Source organism: Rhinopithecus roxellana, chromosome 5 (assembly GCF_007565055.1).
Source record: "Rhinopithecus roxellana isolate Shanxi Qingling chromosome 5, ASM756505v1, whole genome shotgun sequence".
NCBI classification, from domain to species: Eukaryota; Metazoa; Chordata; class Mammalia; order Primates; family Cercopithecidae; genus Rhinopithecus; species Rhinopithecus roxellana.
The window spans coordinates 137986314-138003172 of record NC_044553.1 but is presented as its reverse complement, the minus strand read 5'-3'; the positions used below and the strand labels follow the sequence as shown (position 1 = coordinate 138003172).

The 16859-nt window shown below is 38.6% G+C and overlaps 1 protein-coding gene across 9 annotated transcripts in view; it reads right to left on the bottom strand.

Annotated features, from left to right (window-relative positions):
• Positions 1–16859, bottom strand: part of NRXN3 (neurexin 3) — a 1636170-nt gene that overhangs the window by 55244 nt on the left and 1564067 nt on the right. For 6 of the 9 annotated variants that reach the window (XM_030931540.1, XM_030931537.1, XM_030931538.1 and 3 more), the window contains one exon: positions 3349–3427. In XM_030931540.1, the coding sequence (XP_030787400.1) occupies positions 3349–3427 (79 nt within the window). Of the gene's footprint in view, positions 1–3339; positions 3428–16859 lie in introns of all 9 variants that reach the window. The other 3 variants (XM_030931539.1, XM_010382736.2, XM_030931542.1) reach the window with 1 other exon arrangement.

Below are 16859 nucleotides of genomic sequence, written 5' to 3'. Positions count from 1 at the left end.
AGTGATAAGTATGATAGAACAAGGCCAAGGAAGTTAGCCAAATTTAGTGTATTTCCATGAAGCAAAAGGCCTGGAAAAATGTTTTAGAAATGGAGGCAGTGAATTAGGTAATGTAGAATTGCAAGATTGGCAATTTATGTCAAAGATATGTAAATATCACCATTATCTGTTGCTGCATGGGAAGTAGGTCCCTTCTCTTTAGGCAGTGCAAATCTTGCCCAAGAAACTGGTTTCTGATTTTAATCTGTATTGTTTTTGGAAAATGTGAAGCCTGAGTTTTTTGTGTTTTTTTTTTGTTTGTTTGTTTGTTTTTTTTTTTGAGATGGAGTCTTGCTCTGTTGCCCAGGCTGGAGTACAGTGGCACAACCTTGGTTGCCTGCAACCTTTGCCTCCCGGGTTCAAACAATTCTCTACCTCAGCCTCCCGAGTAGCTGGGATTACAGGCTTCTGCCAGCAGGCCTGGCTAATTTTTTTGTGTTTTTAGTAGAGACGGGGTTTCACCATCTTGGCCAGGCTGGTCTTGAACTCCTGGGGAGATATTTCTTATGTAATGAAAAAGAGGGCTTGATAGCTCCAAGAAGGTGATCCCCATTAGTGGAAATCAGGTCCTCTGGGCAAACCTCTTCTCTCTCTGCATTACTAGAAATATCTATCTACTTCTTATATTAAATATACCTCTGATGTATTTCCCTGTATATCCCAATCACTCACCAGGAACACTTTATGGAGCAAATAAAATTAGAAAAATGGCAATGCTCATTCTTCAAATGTGATGAGTTGAATAATCACAGGGGGAGGAAATCAATATCAGTCTCCTAGAGCTACATGTTCGCTCTTTCAGGGTAGGGGTTCTGTCACTCACTTTATCTCCTCTCATGCTCCCTTACAGAACACAACAGATTGTTTTAAAAACTGGATCTCCCCACCCACCCCATGTTATTCAAGAAATGTTGGTGTTGAATTTCTGTCCTCTGCTTTTGAATCAGAGAAAATACTTGGTGGCCTCTAGAAAACCAATGGATTTAGTTTGGGGCCATTCAGGTTTAGGCTGTTCAAGTCTCATAACAAATAGCAATATATACCTATAAGTGGGGCAACTATAGGCTGGAGAATCTGAAGCTGAGATCTGGAAAAGCCCACTGCCTTATTATGAAGGTTGCTATGGAGATGACTTTCTGAGGCAGGGTGAGTAGTTGAGGAAAGATGGTGATAATATTTCAGAATGACCAAGTCTCAATTTTGACAAGCCTTAAAACCTACAGATGTGATAAACATTGCTGCATATAGAGATATCACTGCTAAGAAAGGAAGAAAATCACTTGGGAGGTCAAAGCGAGAGGGTTTCTTGAGGCGTGGAGCTCAAGACCAGCCTGAGCAACATGATGAGAATCCCATTTGTACAGAAAGTAAAACCAATTAGCTCGTATAGTGGTGCATGTAGTCCTAGCTACTTGGGAAGCTCAGGCAGGAGGACCGCTTGAGCCTGGGAGTTTGAGGCTGCAGCGAGCTATAAACACATCGCTGCACTCCAGCCTAGGTGACAGAGTGAGACCTTATCCAAAAGAAAAAAAAAAAAAAAAAAAGGATAAATAAAGCCTAGATTTCTTAAAGTGTTTGCCACAAAACAAGCTAATTTAATGTACGTCTTGGGGATTGTGACCTATTAAGATATGAACCCTTAATATCTAGCACATGCTTAACATATACAGTTGACTCTCAAAAATAGCTGTTGAATTGAATTACACTACGAGTTAGATAGCAAAACTGTTCTACTCTCTGACAGCTAATTTCTAAAAAAAAAAAAAAAAAATAGAGGAAGGACTCAAATCTAGGGATATATTGTATCCTGCCTGAGTGCTCATAAATATTTATTGAATGAATGAATAAATTAATGAAAACATGGCACCCAAGTTCTGGTATAGTTGGGATATATCTGCCCTTTTAGGGTACATGTTGCATGTATGGCTATGTGCTCACATAGCACATACAGATTATTATTACCTAAAAATCTGGAAAAAAACCGACCAGATCACATTTTACTTTCCCTCCACACAGCTGAGCTCCCAGTGGAACAGATTATACTCTGGAATGGAAGCCCCATCATATTAATGATATGTCCCTGTGTCATACTAAGGGTGTGAACCCACAGAACTTCCTGGATCCAATGCCACTTGCAAGAAACCAAAGCAGTCAGACTTCAACACATTTGAAATCTTGTAGATCATTTAGGGGTCAGAAATGGAAGGTTTTTATTTTTATTAGATTATTTTTTCATGAAGCTTAAATTTTCTAGAATTAGCAAAAGAGAATTTTTAATGGCTTTCCTTTTCTTAAAAGGAAAAAAATCTGAAAGCAATGCAAAAAATAACAAGAAAATTCTATTTATTCTAGTCTTTGCAGAAATAAGATCCTGGCCCAACTCCAGCTGTTAATGCTATTAAACATACACAGAAATTCGATGATATCTGTTCTCTATTATATACATATAAATGTTTAACTTATAGTAAGTCTCAAAACAGACAACTGGGAAAAGTTGATAGGAAATAATCAGGGACTGCAATTGCCTGCTGGACATTATCTCATATATAGCTCACTATAAAGAAAGACCATAAAATATCAAAATGTATCTGGGTCCAAATGGGGAACACATTGAAGCTTCTGATTGCTAAAGTCTTCTCAACTTCAGCACAGTAGATACATTTTGAAGCATCACAGCTATTGACATGGCATGGTACAGTACTAATTTTGTGTTTATTGTTGCACAAGTTTTCTAGACACACAGTTAACAAAATTAGTATAAAGATAATACCATGTTAACTGCTGTTGAAATCCCATGGAAAATACACATATATACATATCTTTTTGGTTCTCTTAGCTCAGAACAATTCGTGAGTTTTAAGTGATATTTACCAATTTTTATGGCTCCACTTACCAATCTTTAAGCTCCTCCATGGGTTCATCCTTTCTTGATGTCATTCCGACATACATTTCCTCATGTTCCCACCCTCTGTGAATTTCATAGCTGCCACTGGCTGATACACATTTGCTGCTGCAGTGGTAAATCTAGGCATCTGTTTGCCCAATGTTAAGTCATATACCGTGACTTTTTTGTTAGCGATCAAGAGACTGACTTAAAATTTTTGTAGGATCTTATTGCTCCTTCCATGGGATTTGATGCTTTCATTGATATAGTATATATGTATACTTATACATATATAGATATAAAAATATACACACATTAACACACTGTAATCTATATATTAAAAACATGTATAATCACATATATGTATGTATTGTTTTTTGCAAAAGAAAAAAGAAAGCAAGCAAAACAAGACTGACCTGACCTACCTGTACTCGGCTCACATTCAACGAAGTCTTCATCATCACTTGAACATTCAGCAGATGAAACAAGATCATCTGATGTTGGCTGTTTATGTCAAAGAGAAAATAATGGGGTAGGGGAAGAGAGAGATAGATAAGGAAACTAATGAACAAAGACATCAAAGATTTATCATTGTGTCCCATCTCCCATCATTATGGTTATTATTCTAAAGAAGGGCATACTGTAGGATGGAGAATTCTTAACTACTGTGTGGCTGAGAATGACTTTGGATCTAGACCATCTAGGGGGGTCTTCCATAGAGCTGGGTGACCCAAGGTGGTTCCAGGAGACTTAAGCCTAACCCATCCCCATAAATGACATTGCGCAGCCTTACTTCATTCTGATTTTGAGTTCTGAGAATCGGAACGACAGGAGAAGGGCCATTGTAAAGGATGGGCAATGTAAGAGTACAAAGCAACACAAAGTCACTGTGACTTTGAGAGAGTTTCAATCCTTATGGTGTGTAGTCTCAAGTGTATGCAGGGGTAGTTGTGCATCTACAGGCTGGGATAATTAATGAATGCTGTGGAATGCATTCTCTTCAGGAACAGCATAGTGGCTTTTATCATTCATGTAATTGCTGCAATAGTCAAATTGGTAATGTCGATCAGTAGCACGATACCACACAAAAGTCCCTGAACACAGGTAAGGCTGTTCCTGAAGAAAGCAAAAACAGTTTTGACTGCAATAATAGTAGTTCAACTTGAAGCACCTTTTAAATTCTGAGTCTTGCAGAAACTCCCCAATCCCAGGGAATCTATTACAAGAAATATAGGAGACCGAGTATCAGCTATGAGAAGAGCCCCCCATACAGTAGGTGAGATGACTGCTTTCTGTATTTGGTACATATTGCATGCACAATAAATATTGAATGAATGAATCTATGCAGATCTTATGCAAAAAACAAACTTTTGGCCTACGATGTGCTTAAGAGGACTCAATATATTATAGCTCAGTAATGCTCATTTATTTCCCCTTCTTGATGTTACTAATATTTACTGACTTGTCGATCTTCCAATTCCCAAATGTACTAAAGTCTGGATCCAAATTCAAGAGGAAGAGGTAATAAACCATTTCCCTTCTATTGAGCAATTACTACAAGCCAGATGCTGTCCTAGACATACATATACATACATACATATCTATCTATCTATATATATATACTTTTTAGTTATTAATTAGACACAATTCTCACAACCATCTTTTGGGACAGGGATGACTATCATATACTTAATTAGAATTGCAGTTAGACAGGTTAAGTGAGTTGCTGAAAGACATACAGCTAGTAAAAAACACAAAGTGGGAATTTGAATAAATATATCTTAGTCAAATTCTGTGTTTGTGGCTTGCAATAGGCTTCTTTATACCTGGTCTTACATTATGGACAGAATTATGTCCCCTCAAAATTCATATGTTGAAGTCCTACTCCCTCAGAATGTGACTGTATTTGGATACAAAGCCTTAAAGAGGTAATGAAGTTAAAATGAAGCATTAGGATGAGCCCTAATCCTATATGACTTTTGTCCCTCTAAAAAGAGGGGATTAGGGCACAGACATACACAGTGGGAGGAAGGCCATATAAAGATACTAGAAGATAGTCATCTACAAGCCAAGGAGAGAGTTCTGAGAAGACACTAATTCTGCTGACACCTTTATTTCAGGCTTCTAGGCTCCAGAATTTCGAAGAAATAAATTTCTATTGTTTAAGCCACCTGGTCTGGGATATTTTGTTATGGTAGTCCTAATAAATGAATACATATGGCAGCCTTTCTACTCAGGATTTCCAGGAAACATCCTTTTTTTAAATAAACATCCTAGGTACAGAATTACTGGACACAGCAAAGAATTGGAAAAACCACATTAGATAATTCATTGATTTAATGAACAATGGCAGAGAAGTGCCCTACACACAATATTGATGTTTATTCTATATCTGAAAGGGGGATAATTCAAACCTTGCTCCTCAAGGCTAGCAGAAAAACAGAATTTTTTTTTTTAATTTTATTTAAGTTCCAGGATACATGTGCAGAACGTGCGGGTTTGTTACATAGGTAAATGGGTACGATGGTGGTTTGCTGCATCTATCAACCCATCACCTAGGTATTAAGCCCCACGTGCATTAGCTGTTTATTCTGATGCTCTTCCTCCCCATACAGAAAAAAAAATTTTTTAAACATACTTAAAAAAAAAAAAAAAAAAAACACTACTGAATTGTTGATTTCAGTTCCAGCAACTGAAACTGGTAGTTACATCCTAGGGGACTGTTATTTGTGTTAGAGGCATGGTAAGCATATTCCCTTGGTGTTTCCTGCTGAAAGGCGGCCCTATAATAGCTCCACTTCTAGTTACTTAGGGAAAGGAGATGGTAAGTGGGAAAAGGGTTAGCTGTTCAAATAAATAAGGCAATTATAAGAGGAAAACACTATTTTGGAAGGACCAAAATCATGGTTTAGCAGTTTTTAAGTATGTGTTCTTTATAGGGGCAACAGGAAAGGTTGGTTTGGGCTGGGGGAGAATCTTAAATATTACAATGGTTTGTGACCCTCCAAAAGGCCACAGTTACATAAATGAATATATAGTATATCTTTGAAACTTTTTTGGAAAAGGGCAATTAGGGGGAAAACTTATCTGAAAAAAACTCCTTAGGGTGGTGGTAATAGAGAGGTTGAGAAGACACTGCTAAAGCGTGTTCAACTGGAAATTGTTAATGATTTAACTGTAAGGGCCTTGCAGAATGGCCCAGTAGGGCTTTGGTCCCTAGTATTGAGTGAAAGCTGGTGACTTAATGAAAATCTAATGAGCTCCTTTCAAGAACTGAAAGCCTGCCAATAAAGTTTAAAGGCCATTGAACAAATGTATAAAAACAATGCATAACTTCAGTAGAAACCAAAACATACATTAACATAATATTAGTTGAATCTTTAACTCAAAGGAGACATCTTCATTTGCATGGGCCAAAAGAAAAAATGTAATTTTTTTTTCTTCAGAAAAAGGAGTAGACTCTGAGGTTGAAAAGATTCTTACTGCCTTCCTTTCAGCATCCTTGGTTTCCTCTCATACTATTAAGTTTCTCTCCCCTGTGGTTTAGGTGACACCATACCCAGCCCCACTCTCCCACCCCTTCTCCACCTCCAATTCCATCCCAAGAATGGGCCTCTAATCCCCACTGCAGACCCCACACATCATCTTTCACTTTCTGACCCCCTTTTCCCACCTTTAACCCTCTCTGTGCTCCGCTTTGCCCAAAGATTTGTTTTCTGCTGATCTTTTATATGAGTACATATGAATACAGTGTTCTTCCCAGGCAACAGAACCACATTTTACCAGTAGCTCCTAGCAATGGTGCCCAGACTCAAAGGAGTTTAAAGGGGAAATGATCCAGCAGTGTGTCGTAAGAATGGGCCTAGTCCTAGACATAGCACAACTGTGAATCCCAACTCCTCCACTTAGATTCAGAAAGTGATCTGAGATGTGTGTGTGTGTGTGCGTGTGTGCGTGTGTGCGCGCGCGCGCACTTCACTTAGTTTCTTCACTAAGTAACTAAATCAATTAATCAACATCAGCTTCTTAAAGTAATTCCAAGCCTGATAGTCACTCCTAATTTAAATAAATTTGGTATCTGCCTATGTGCTCTATTTCTTATGATTTACCTCACATTAGAAGTGTTCTTTGTTGCTGACAACTCATTACTTCCATTTTATGGTACACATACTATTTCTAGTTGCACCTGCCATGAGGCGTGATAAGGAAAAATGTACTCATAAAGAGCTTAAACAATCATTCAAAGGTGATCTGTTTTCAGTGGCTGTGAATCTAGACAATCTGTGTGGGTCTTATATGAATTCAGTTCCTTCCTTTCTGTCCCTCAGACCTCACCATTACCACTTAGAGGTACAGCCAACTGAGACTCCCAAAGCAATTACAAACATCTCAGTCCCTCTTTGCCTGTTTTGGTAACCAATGTTTTCCTAGACAACCCGGCGTGCAACGTTGGCCACACCTGCCATAGAACACTGTGTAGTATGGAAAGACTTCCTCTGCCAGAGGCCTTAATTTGCAAAAAGGCTTAGAATCAGGAATGCTACACTCAGACTTTTTAAAAACTACTTCTGTCCCTAACATCTAGAAAATCCAAACATTACAAACCAAGGATTTTGGATGATATGAGCCGCTTAAGATCATATCCTAAATTAACGGCAATTGGATTCAAAGATACTTTCAGAAAACCCAGGGCTTTCTTTAAGCAGTTTTTTTTTTTTTGTTGTTGTTGTTGTTTTGGTTTTTTCAGTCTGTGTTCTATTTCAGATGTAAGCAAATGCAGGATCTGATGCTGAACCTTGAAAGAAAAGACACACTTTGATTGCTTTCCATGGCTTGTAAAACAGGTTTCATGTTGCAGATATACTCAGACTCAGAATAGAATTGCTACGAGTAGAACAAATCTGTGGACCTCTGCCTTTCAATAAAATGTCATAGCCTTAGGCTAAATGTATGTGTATTTTCCCATAATCACAACCATTGTCCGTAATTACTTTTAATTACTTAGAAGAAAGAGCAGTTAGTATGCCTGCAAAGAAACGGATATCTGGACTATCTAGAATCATGCCTACTAATAACATTTACCATTTAATAAACACTGGCTACATTTAGGCTTTGTGCTGAGCTGTTAATTCATATTAATTTAGCACTCACAGTAACCAAGGGTATAAACACTCATAGTGAATTATTTTTAACTGCCCACCATCCACGCTCCTTCAGGAAATAGTATTGCTTTAAGGAAACTCTGCTGTGCATAGTTACGTAGGGAATGTTTATCAAGATACCTTCAATGTCATCTTCACATTTTTTCCCCTCACCATGATTGTCTAAAGCTCTCATAACTTTCAATGGCTACACTTAAAGTGTTGACATATGATGGTTCCCCTATGTCAAATACCAATATTCTCTAAGTTATTCAAGGAAGAATTTTAAAAAAAATCTATGACCACCCACAAACCAAATAATTTTCACAGTGGTTGGGCTGCTAGATTTACTGTCAGTGGTATATGTCATCAAGGTGCTTTTTTCATTCATTCATTACTTTAATGGATCTTTTTCAAATACCTATGTGTCAAGCACTTTAACAGTTATAAGGGATAAAGCTATAGATAAGACACAGTTCCTCTGCTCTGGGAATTCACAATCTCTGATGAGACAGGTAAGTAAACAGGCGAACTTGATATAATAAACTGAATGCTCTGTCAAGAGGAAGCGTTAATGTGCGAACGGAGGAAACAGCAAGAAAGCAGAGAGCATGTGGGAAATGAGTCCTCAGGGACAGGCAGTGGTGAGACGGAAGAAGTGAGGACGGTGGGCTGGAGAAGAAGGGCATTTCAGGTGAAACAGTATTTGCAAAGGCTTAGAGATCTAAAACACAGTTTATTTGTATACCCACTAGTAGTACAGGATGACTGGAGGGAAGGGTTGGACTAGAATGAGAGTGTGACCACTACTTGAGCTATGTTGTTCTTGAAAACTTAGATAATGAGTATGAATTTAATGTCCTGCCCTATCAGACTTCTCTCCTTCCCCCATTCCCTGCATCTCACCAGTGTCATCTGTCCCATTCCGCTGGAAGCTACTACACATGGTTTATAGAACGTAGTGCATGAGTATGACTGCAGTGCAATTTCACAGTGCATATTAAGCACCTTACCTTGCTTTCTCACGGGGAGAAAAATATTCCTCTGCCCCTATATGTTAGCCAAGTCTTATATTAAAAACAATAATTCATATTACTACATGTTAAAATATGTATTTCATATTTTTAATCCATGTGTTGAAATTACTTTGTTCTGTGTTAGGACTCATAAAACTAAAGATAGGTATTATAATAACTTTCAATAAAATATCTCTCTGGCAGGAGCCCTATATATTCCTTTCCTGGAAGATTTTTTATTGCATTTATGTTCTTTTTTTTCCCCCTAACAATGTTTATTGAAATTACCTTAGAATAAAGCTGGGACAGAAGAAAGCTCAGAACTCCGTCCACCCAAGTAAATTTATGGGTGTATTTACCTTCCAGTTCCCTAAGTTTCACAAATCTGACGTATTTTCCTCCAGTGAGTTATTGCTTCTATAATCATTGGCTTATAATTATGTACTCAGAAGGGTTTCTCGGCAATGGTTCTACACTGTTCTTCACTATTAATCCATGATCTGGCATGAGAAAAATGTCTACTGCTGTGAGCTGTGATCAGAACTGCTCAAGACTGTTTCACTCTGTCCCCTCCTTACTGCCCAACTGCTTTTGTAACTTCAAATTCCACCCTTCAGCTCTTTATTTTACACTGGTAATAGGCTAATCATTTTGAGGGATAATCATTTTTCCCCACCCATCTCCTTGGGAGCACAGTTATTTGAGATTAAGTATGAGATAAAATAAGTCCTGCCACAGAACAGCTTTATGAAATTATAAATAACACACTCAAGAATGATGATCTCCTTTCTTCCAGTGAAAAAGGAAAAGGGAAGGGCCCATAAATATTCTGAAGCCCCACAGAAAACAGCCATACATCTCTGCAGCTGCTCCATGCTAAAAAGAATTAAATTCCTTTAAATCCTTGCTGTTTTAGTTCTTTCCCCTCTATCCCTTCATTCTGAGATGGAGTTGGAGCTCTGAATATCTCAGATGAGAGAGGACCCATCTAGCTTCATTATGAATGTTCATTCTCTATTTAAATACAAGTTGCCTGAGAGAGTTTTTCAATTACCTAATACCCATTGACTCTAAGCCTATAACCTTTAATGAGATTTGAAAAGTTTGACCATTTTTTCAAAGGTATCTATTAAGATTTTCTTTACTAAATTGTTGCCAACACACAGTCTCATCTTTGATCAGTGCTAACACCCAAACACACAACTGGGTGATTTTTTTTTTCTTTGAGACAGGGTGTCTCTCAGTCACCTAGGCTGGAGTGTAGGGGCATAATCATGGCTCACTTCAGACTCGACCTCTCTGGGCTTAAGTGATTGTCCTGCCTCAGTCTCCTGGAAATCTAGGACTACAGGTACATGCCACCACACCTGATTAATTTATTTATTTTTATTTTTTTGCAGAGACACGGTCTTGCCATGTTGCCAAGGCTGGTCTCTAACTCCTGGGCTAAAGTGAGTCACCCACCTTGGCCTCCCAAAGTGCTGGGACTACAGGCATGAGCCACCATGTGTGGCCAATGATTTTTATATTTAACCAAAAACAGAAAAAACACAGAGCTTGGGCAAGCTTGTTAGAAGCCATTATCTCCCTGTCTCTCTCATCCCTCTCACTGAATCCAAGCCCAATACAGAAACAACCTCAAAATGTGGTACGATTGTATGACTGTGATACCTATACTCTTATTTTCTTCTGATTAAACCCATTTATAGTTACCCTTGAAAGTCACTGACATTGTTATGATAACATGAAACATAAATGACTTTAACTTGTCATACTCAAGTGTGAAAGATGGGGGCATCTCATGAAGCAGATCCTGAATGTTGGAGGTGAAGGGGCAGAATTCTAGCCTTGTTAAGATACTATCTGAGGTGACCCTTGTATCCTATGTCGATGAGCTGAAGTATTTCGATTGGAACAACACCCTGTGAATTTTAAAACTGTCTTACCATGTTTGTGTCATGGGTTCTTTCAGCTATAACTTTCCCTTCTTCCCTCTACCTACTCCTGAAGATAATCACTTGCCAAGATATGACTACATGCATAACTTACTTGCTCATATTTCCATGAAATGAGAAAGCTTTAAAGAGAATCACCCTGAGCTAAAGATACTGCATTCCGTCTGACCAAAATTAGGTTATTGGAACAGAGCTCTCTAAAACTGAATTTAAAAAAAATATTCCGGGTATATGATTTTATTTACATTTGCACCAACATTTACATTGTCTTGTTCACTCACTAATTTCCTTGACAAGTGTTTATTAATTGCCTATAATGTGCCAATCACTGTGCTTGGGGCCAGGCTGACCTGGTCCTTGTCCTAATGGACTTTACAGACTACAGAGATTTAAGCCAAGTCAAACCAGAAAACACTGATTAGTTGCTAAATCATTAGCTATAAAATCTTAAAATTAGTGTTGGGCTCATAAGCATCACCCAACAGTAACAATGATTACTCATTGTCACTAAAGACAGTAGACTACATGGGAATTCAAGCAAATAGTATAACCCACTCCTTAAAACCTCTACCCATCCTCAGTAGTCAGCATATTATTTTTTTTTCTTTTCTACAATGCATATACTAGAGCAGGATGAAGAATGACATGACTTATAATAACTTTTGCTAATGAATTAGTCTCTAAGGAAATCCCTTTGCAGACTCAAGATTTAATTAACAGTAGAAAAACCAAGCTAAGCTTGGCCAAATTTTGTGCCGAGGATTGGGATCCTTTATTTCTATCCTTGAGGTCTTCTAGGATTATATAAATAAATGTGGTGCCGCAATTTAAATTTTTTTCCCCACTTTTAAGATTTTTCATCTTTTTGCTTAAAAAGGGAAAGGTAGATCAAGAGAGAGGGGAGGGAGGAAGGAGAAGAGAGTTGGTGGAAAAGGGATTAATCTGTTGTTCAAGGCAGGCTGACAGAGAGAAGAGGAGTATTGAACCACAGAAGATTAACCAAACTTCAATGTACCTTCCCAAAAGCAGGAGGAATGTAATGCTACGTGGTGTTCCACTGATAAGCAAATCCCTCTAAATCCTTTCAATTTATTTCTTGGCCTGAAGAAATTACATATTATTTAGGAGACAGAAAAATAAAATAAATAAAACCATCCACCCAAACCACATCATCTTTTAAGAATCTAGATTGGATGCTTGTTGATTACATACACATAAAGACCTGGCTTTGATGGCTGCTCTTCTTTCTTATTGGTACTGTCCTCTCTAGGATTGCTAATCAGAAAGTCTTGGCTGTGTTTTTCACTGTCAACTCTTTTGTTTTCACCACAAATACTCATTTTGAGTATTTAGGGTCTAACCATTATAAGGGAAATTTAACTGAAGCTCCAAAGACCATATCTACTTTTTTCCCTCCCTTCTTCCCTTCTTTTCTTCTTATTTTCCTCCCTCATGCCTTCCCTCTAAGAAAGAGATGCAAGCTCAAGAAGATGTAAACACAAGAAGAGAGTGCATGTTAGTGCATCCCAAAACTTAGTATGTGGCACAGAAAACTTATCCAGGACAATCAAATGCAACGAAGTGAACATAAAATACAACTTCTAGAAATACAAGGCTATCTTTTCCTTATTGCACTGAGAAAAAAAAAAAACAAAAAGTATATCCCAGTCAGCCATGTAATATAATGTTAGAAAAGTCAGAGACAGGTGTTAGAGCAATAGCAGAAGTTAAAGCAAGTTTTGGGTATTTGAAACTGGACTTAATAAAATAGGAAGTTACAAGTGATCTGCAGCCAGTAAGTCTGAGACAGAATTATGAAGGAAAAGAGAGTCAATTTAAGAACATGGTATGAAGTCCCAGTAGAGGAAAAATGCAAAGGTCAGCTTTGGATTGAGAATTTATCCCCACTCATGCCTGGAAGAAAATACCAACCTCCCACAGAGAGATGTGGGAGGATGGGTTCCCATAAAGCTATATGATTTATATAAAAAATCTCGGCCGGGCGTGGTGGCTCAAGCCTGTAATCCCAGCACTTTGGGAGGCCGAGACGGGTGGATCACGAGGTCAGGAGATCAAGACCATTCTGGCTAACCCGGTGAAACCCCGTCTCTACTTAAAAAACACAAAAAACTAGCCGGGCGAGGTGGCGGGCGCCTGTAGTCCCAGTTACTCGGGAGGCTGAGGCGGGAGAATGGCGTGAACCTGGGAGGCGGAGCTTGCAGTGAGCTGAGATCCGGCCACTGCACTCCAGCCTGGGGGACAGAGCGAGACTCCGTCTTAAAAAAAAAAAAAAAAAAAATAGTTAGGAAACGTCTTCAGGTGCTATTAAATTAAGAAGTTCAGAAACCCAGATGGGGCCACTCAGCCCCAGAAGTCACAGCCTGCAGTTAGTAAATAGATAAACCCGTCTTAGATATTGATTCAAAATAATTTACAAAAGCAAACACAACAGAACTTCTATGTGGAAAGAGACGAGGTGAATCTTTTCTCATTTCTGATGGACAGTGAGGCTAATAATTTTTCCCTGTTCTAGTTCATAAACAGCAACACTCATTTGCTGTCAAAATGGGTGTTGGAAATGTAGTAGGTGTAATCACAGGCATGAGATCCATGAGGTCATCCACAGGGCTTTTTGCTTACAAAGACCCTTTGCTAGGTTGTATGCTCTCATCTTACCATCTTGAAATTCCCAGTCATTCATCTTTGCACTTGTGCTTTGTAAGCGAAGTTCAGTGGAACAATGGGGCATGAAAGCAAGCAGAGGAGATACATGCAATGCGTGTGTCTACTTCCATTCCTTGCCACTCATCCTCATACACTGTTCCTGGTGTCCCAATGGCACAGGATCCTGTGGACTAGCCACATAGAGGAGTAATCTGAATCAAACAGCTTTATTTGAATTTATCCCCCAATATTTCTCCTTGGGAGGTTGGTATTGTCTTCTAGGCAAGAGTGACTAGGGTAAGTTCTCAGGCCAAAGCTGGTCTCCTTTGCTTTTCCTCTCTCCGGGCTCTATATCACGTCCTCTGTATAATAGGTAAGGATGTTGTATCTAGCGGCTAAGTGGGAACACTGACAGCCCCAGGAGCTCATGCTCTCCCTTTGAACCAGAAGTTGCTTAGAAAACAGAAGGCCATGGCATTCTAAGAAACACAATCAGGAGAAACTATCACATCCTTTCTTAAGTCTCTATGTCAACTAACCATTTACACTAAAGATAAAAAGATAGGTAACCCAGAGACCTCTTTTTTTTTTTTTTTTTTTTTTTTTTTTTTGTGAGACAGAATCTTACTCTGTTGCCCAGGCTGGAGTGCAGTGGTGCGATCTTGGCTCATGGCAACCTCCGCCTCCCAGGTTCAAGTGATTCGCCTGCCTCAGCCCCCCGAGTAGCTGGGATTACAGGTGCCTGCCATCATGCCCTGCTAATTTTTTGTATTTTTAGTAGACACGGGGTTTCACCATGTTGGCCAGGCTGGTCTTGAACTCCTGACCTTGTAATTTGCCTGCCTCGGCCTCCCAAGGTGCTGGGATTACAGGCGTGAGCCCCGGCACCTGGCCAGAGATCTCTTCTTTTTGGTTCTACCAGATACATCAGTAGGCTGAAGTTAAAAAATGTTGGCATGTGTGTGCATCAAGAAGTGAAACAAAAAGCAGTAAGTTACTTTTGGATAGCATTTCCACTCTTCCAGTAAGAACAAAAGACATATGCATATATGGGCTATGACATACAAATCATTTCAGTGATTCTGCATTTGAGTTGAATACTCTTATATCTGGATTTAAAACTGACATTGCACATAATATAAACATGAATGGTAATATTCATGCTAATTTACATTTTTATTTACTTAAATGTCATTCAATAGTAAATAAAAAACATAAATATTGAAGAAAGGGAAAAGAAATTCTCTTCTAGCACTTTTAACACTTTTTTTTCTTGATTTTTGGGCAAGGGGCCCCTTAGTTTTATTTTGCTTTGGTTTCCACAAATTATATAGCTACGCCTGAGAACAGTTCTGAAAAATGATTTTGAATAGGCCAAAGGAGTGTGACACGGTTTCAGAAACTCAAATTATGACAAATAGATTATGTTCCTGAAACCGGGTCGCTCGTGCTTCCCACCCAGTCTCATGACTGTGGGTCTTAACTAGCTTTAGTCTCTCAAAGGTCCTAGGAGGAAACAGTACTACTATTCCTATACTGGTGTGGCTCTTTTAATGCACGTGCTCCCACCCTCACTCCCCTCACTCCCCTCTCTATCTGCCCAAACCCATTTAATAACATTCCAGACAATATTCTCTAATAAGGGTGCAGCTTTTGTTTATTTCCACTTCTTTCCATTTCTGAGAATTCTGGGTTTTAATGCAAGCACTTTGAAAAATAATGATGACCATATAATTTTCTGAAAAAAAAAAATACAACATCTTTTTACACACAGAAGTGATGTGGTAGATGACAAAACTGGAACTCAGACCTGATCATAGGGAATCCAGAACCTTTGCTCGCGTTGGGTTAAGGCTAACTTCCCTCAAAGAACTTGGAAAGCCAGCTGATCTCAGGAGAAGTGGGCTGCCTTTCCACCCTGGCCCTTTAGGAAGAGAAAGCCAATAAGCACAAACTCTGCTGAGTCAGTGGCGTCTTTAAAAACTGTGTCAGAAAAATATTTTTAATTTACACTCTGCCTCTTTGAAAGAAATCAATATGTCATTTGCTGGGACTTTTAAAAAAATCTAAGCATCTGTACTTAGTTTTTCTAGATTTTTTTTTCCTGTAGTCTTCTAGGGAGCAAAGGAAAAAGTGTTTCATTTGTATACATATCGATTCAAACGCTTTGAGCAAAAAATAAACAACTAAATACAGCAGAGTAGCTTTAATGACAAACTTTTAGGGATCAAGATCTCTAAGCAACACAGTCTCATTTGAGGTGATTGGAAGTAAACAAAAATCAATAAAACAGAATTACTGGGCAATAAACAAGAGAAGCCACATTTATAATTGAAGAGGCTTCTTTTCATGCATTCATTACTGAAGAATGCACTGAAGCCCTATTCTATTTTTACAGCAGCATAGATTTCCTCCCAGCTTGTAGTCTTTTTCTTGCTTTTTTTCCTGTTTTGAGAGGTGCTGTAAAAGAGTTTAATATATCTGGAGGCTTCTATACTCCTACAGCTGCTCAGAGAACCCAAAAGACACAAGAAGTGCTTAGCACAGTAGACAGGAAGTATCTCCTCAAACACTTCTCATCTCAGGTCTTTATATGTCCAGCAAAGTGCCAGGTGAGAAGTGTGGCATAACATGGACATAAGTAAGCCCTGATGGAGCTTGGTGCCTGCCTTTAAAGTGCTTTCAGTGTAGCAGGGAAGATGACTATTGTAGACATTGTCAATATGCATTCCCCTCCTCCTCCTTGCTAGGGCTGGCAATGTGACCAGCCTAACCAAGCCTCCTTTGCAACTAAAAGTGGCCATATGGTAGCTGTGGACAAAGAGCTAAACAAAGAAATCCTCTAGAGGCTCTAGAAATGCTTGTTCTATTCTTGATATAAAGAAAAAGACTCGGCTGGTCTCACTGCTTTCCCTTCTTCCTTGGGTTTGCACAGGATATGTGGAGCTGCTGCAATCACCTTATACCCATAAGGTGGCAAGTTGGGGGAAAAGCCAAGAAAAGAACTGGGAAGCTGACTCAGATATTGTCAAATATTAAATTTGACAATTATAAAATAAAAATTTATTATCAAATAATTTATTATATATAATTTATTATAATATAATTAATTATAATTTATAAGTATAATTTATAATATAATTATTAATTATAATTATAA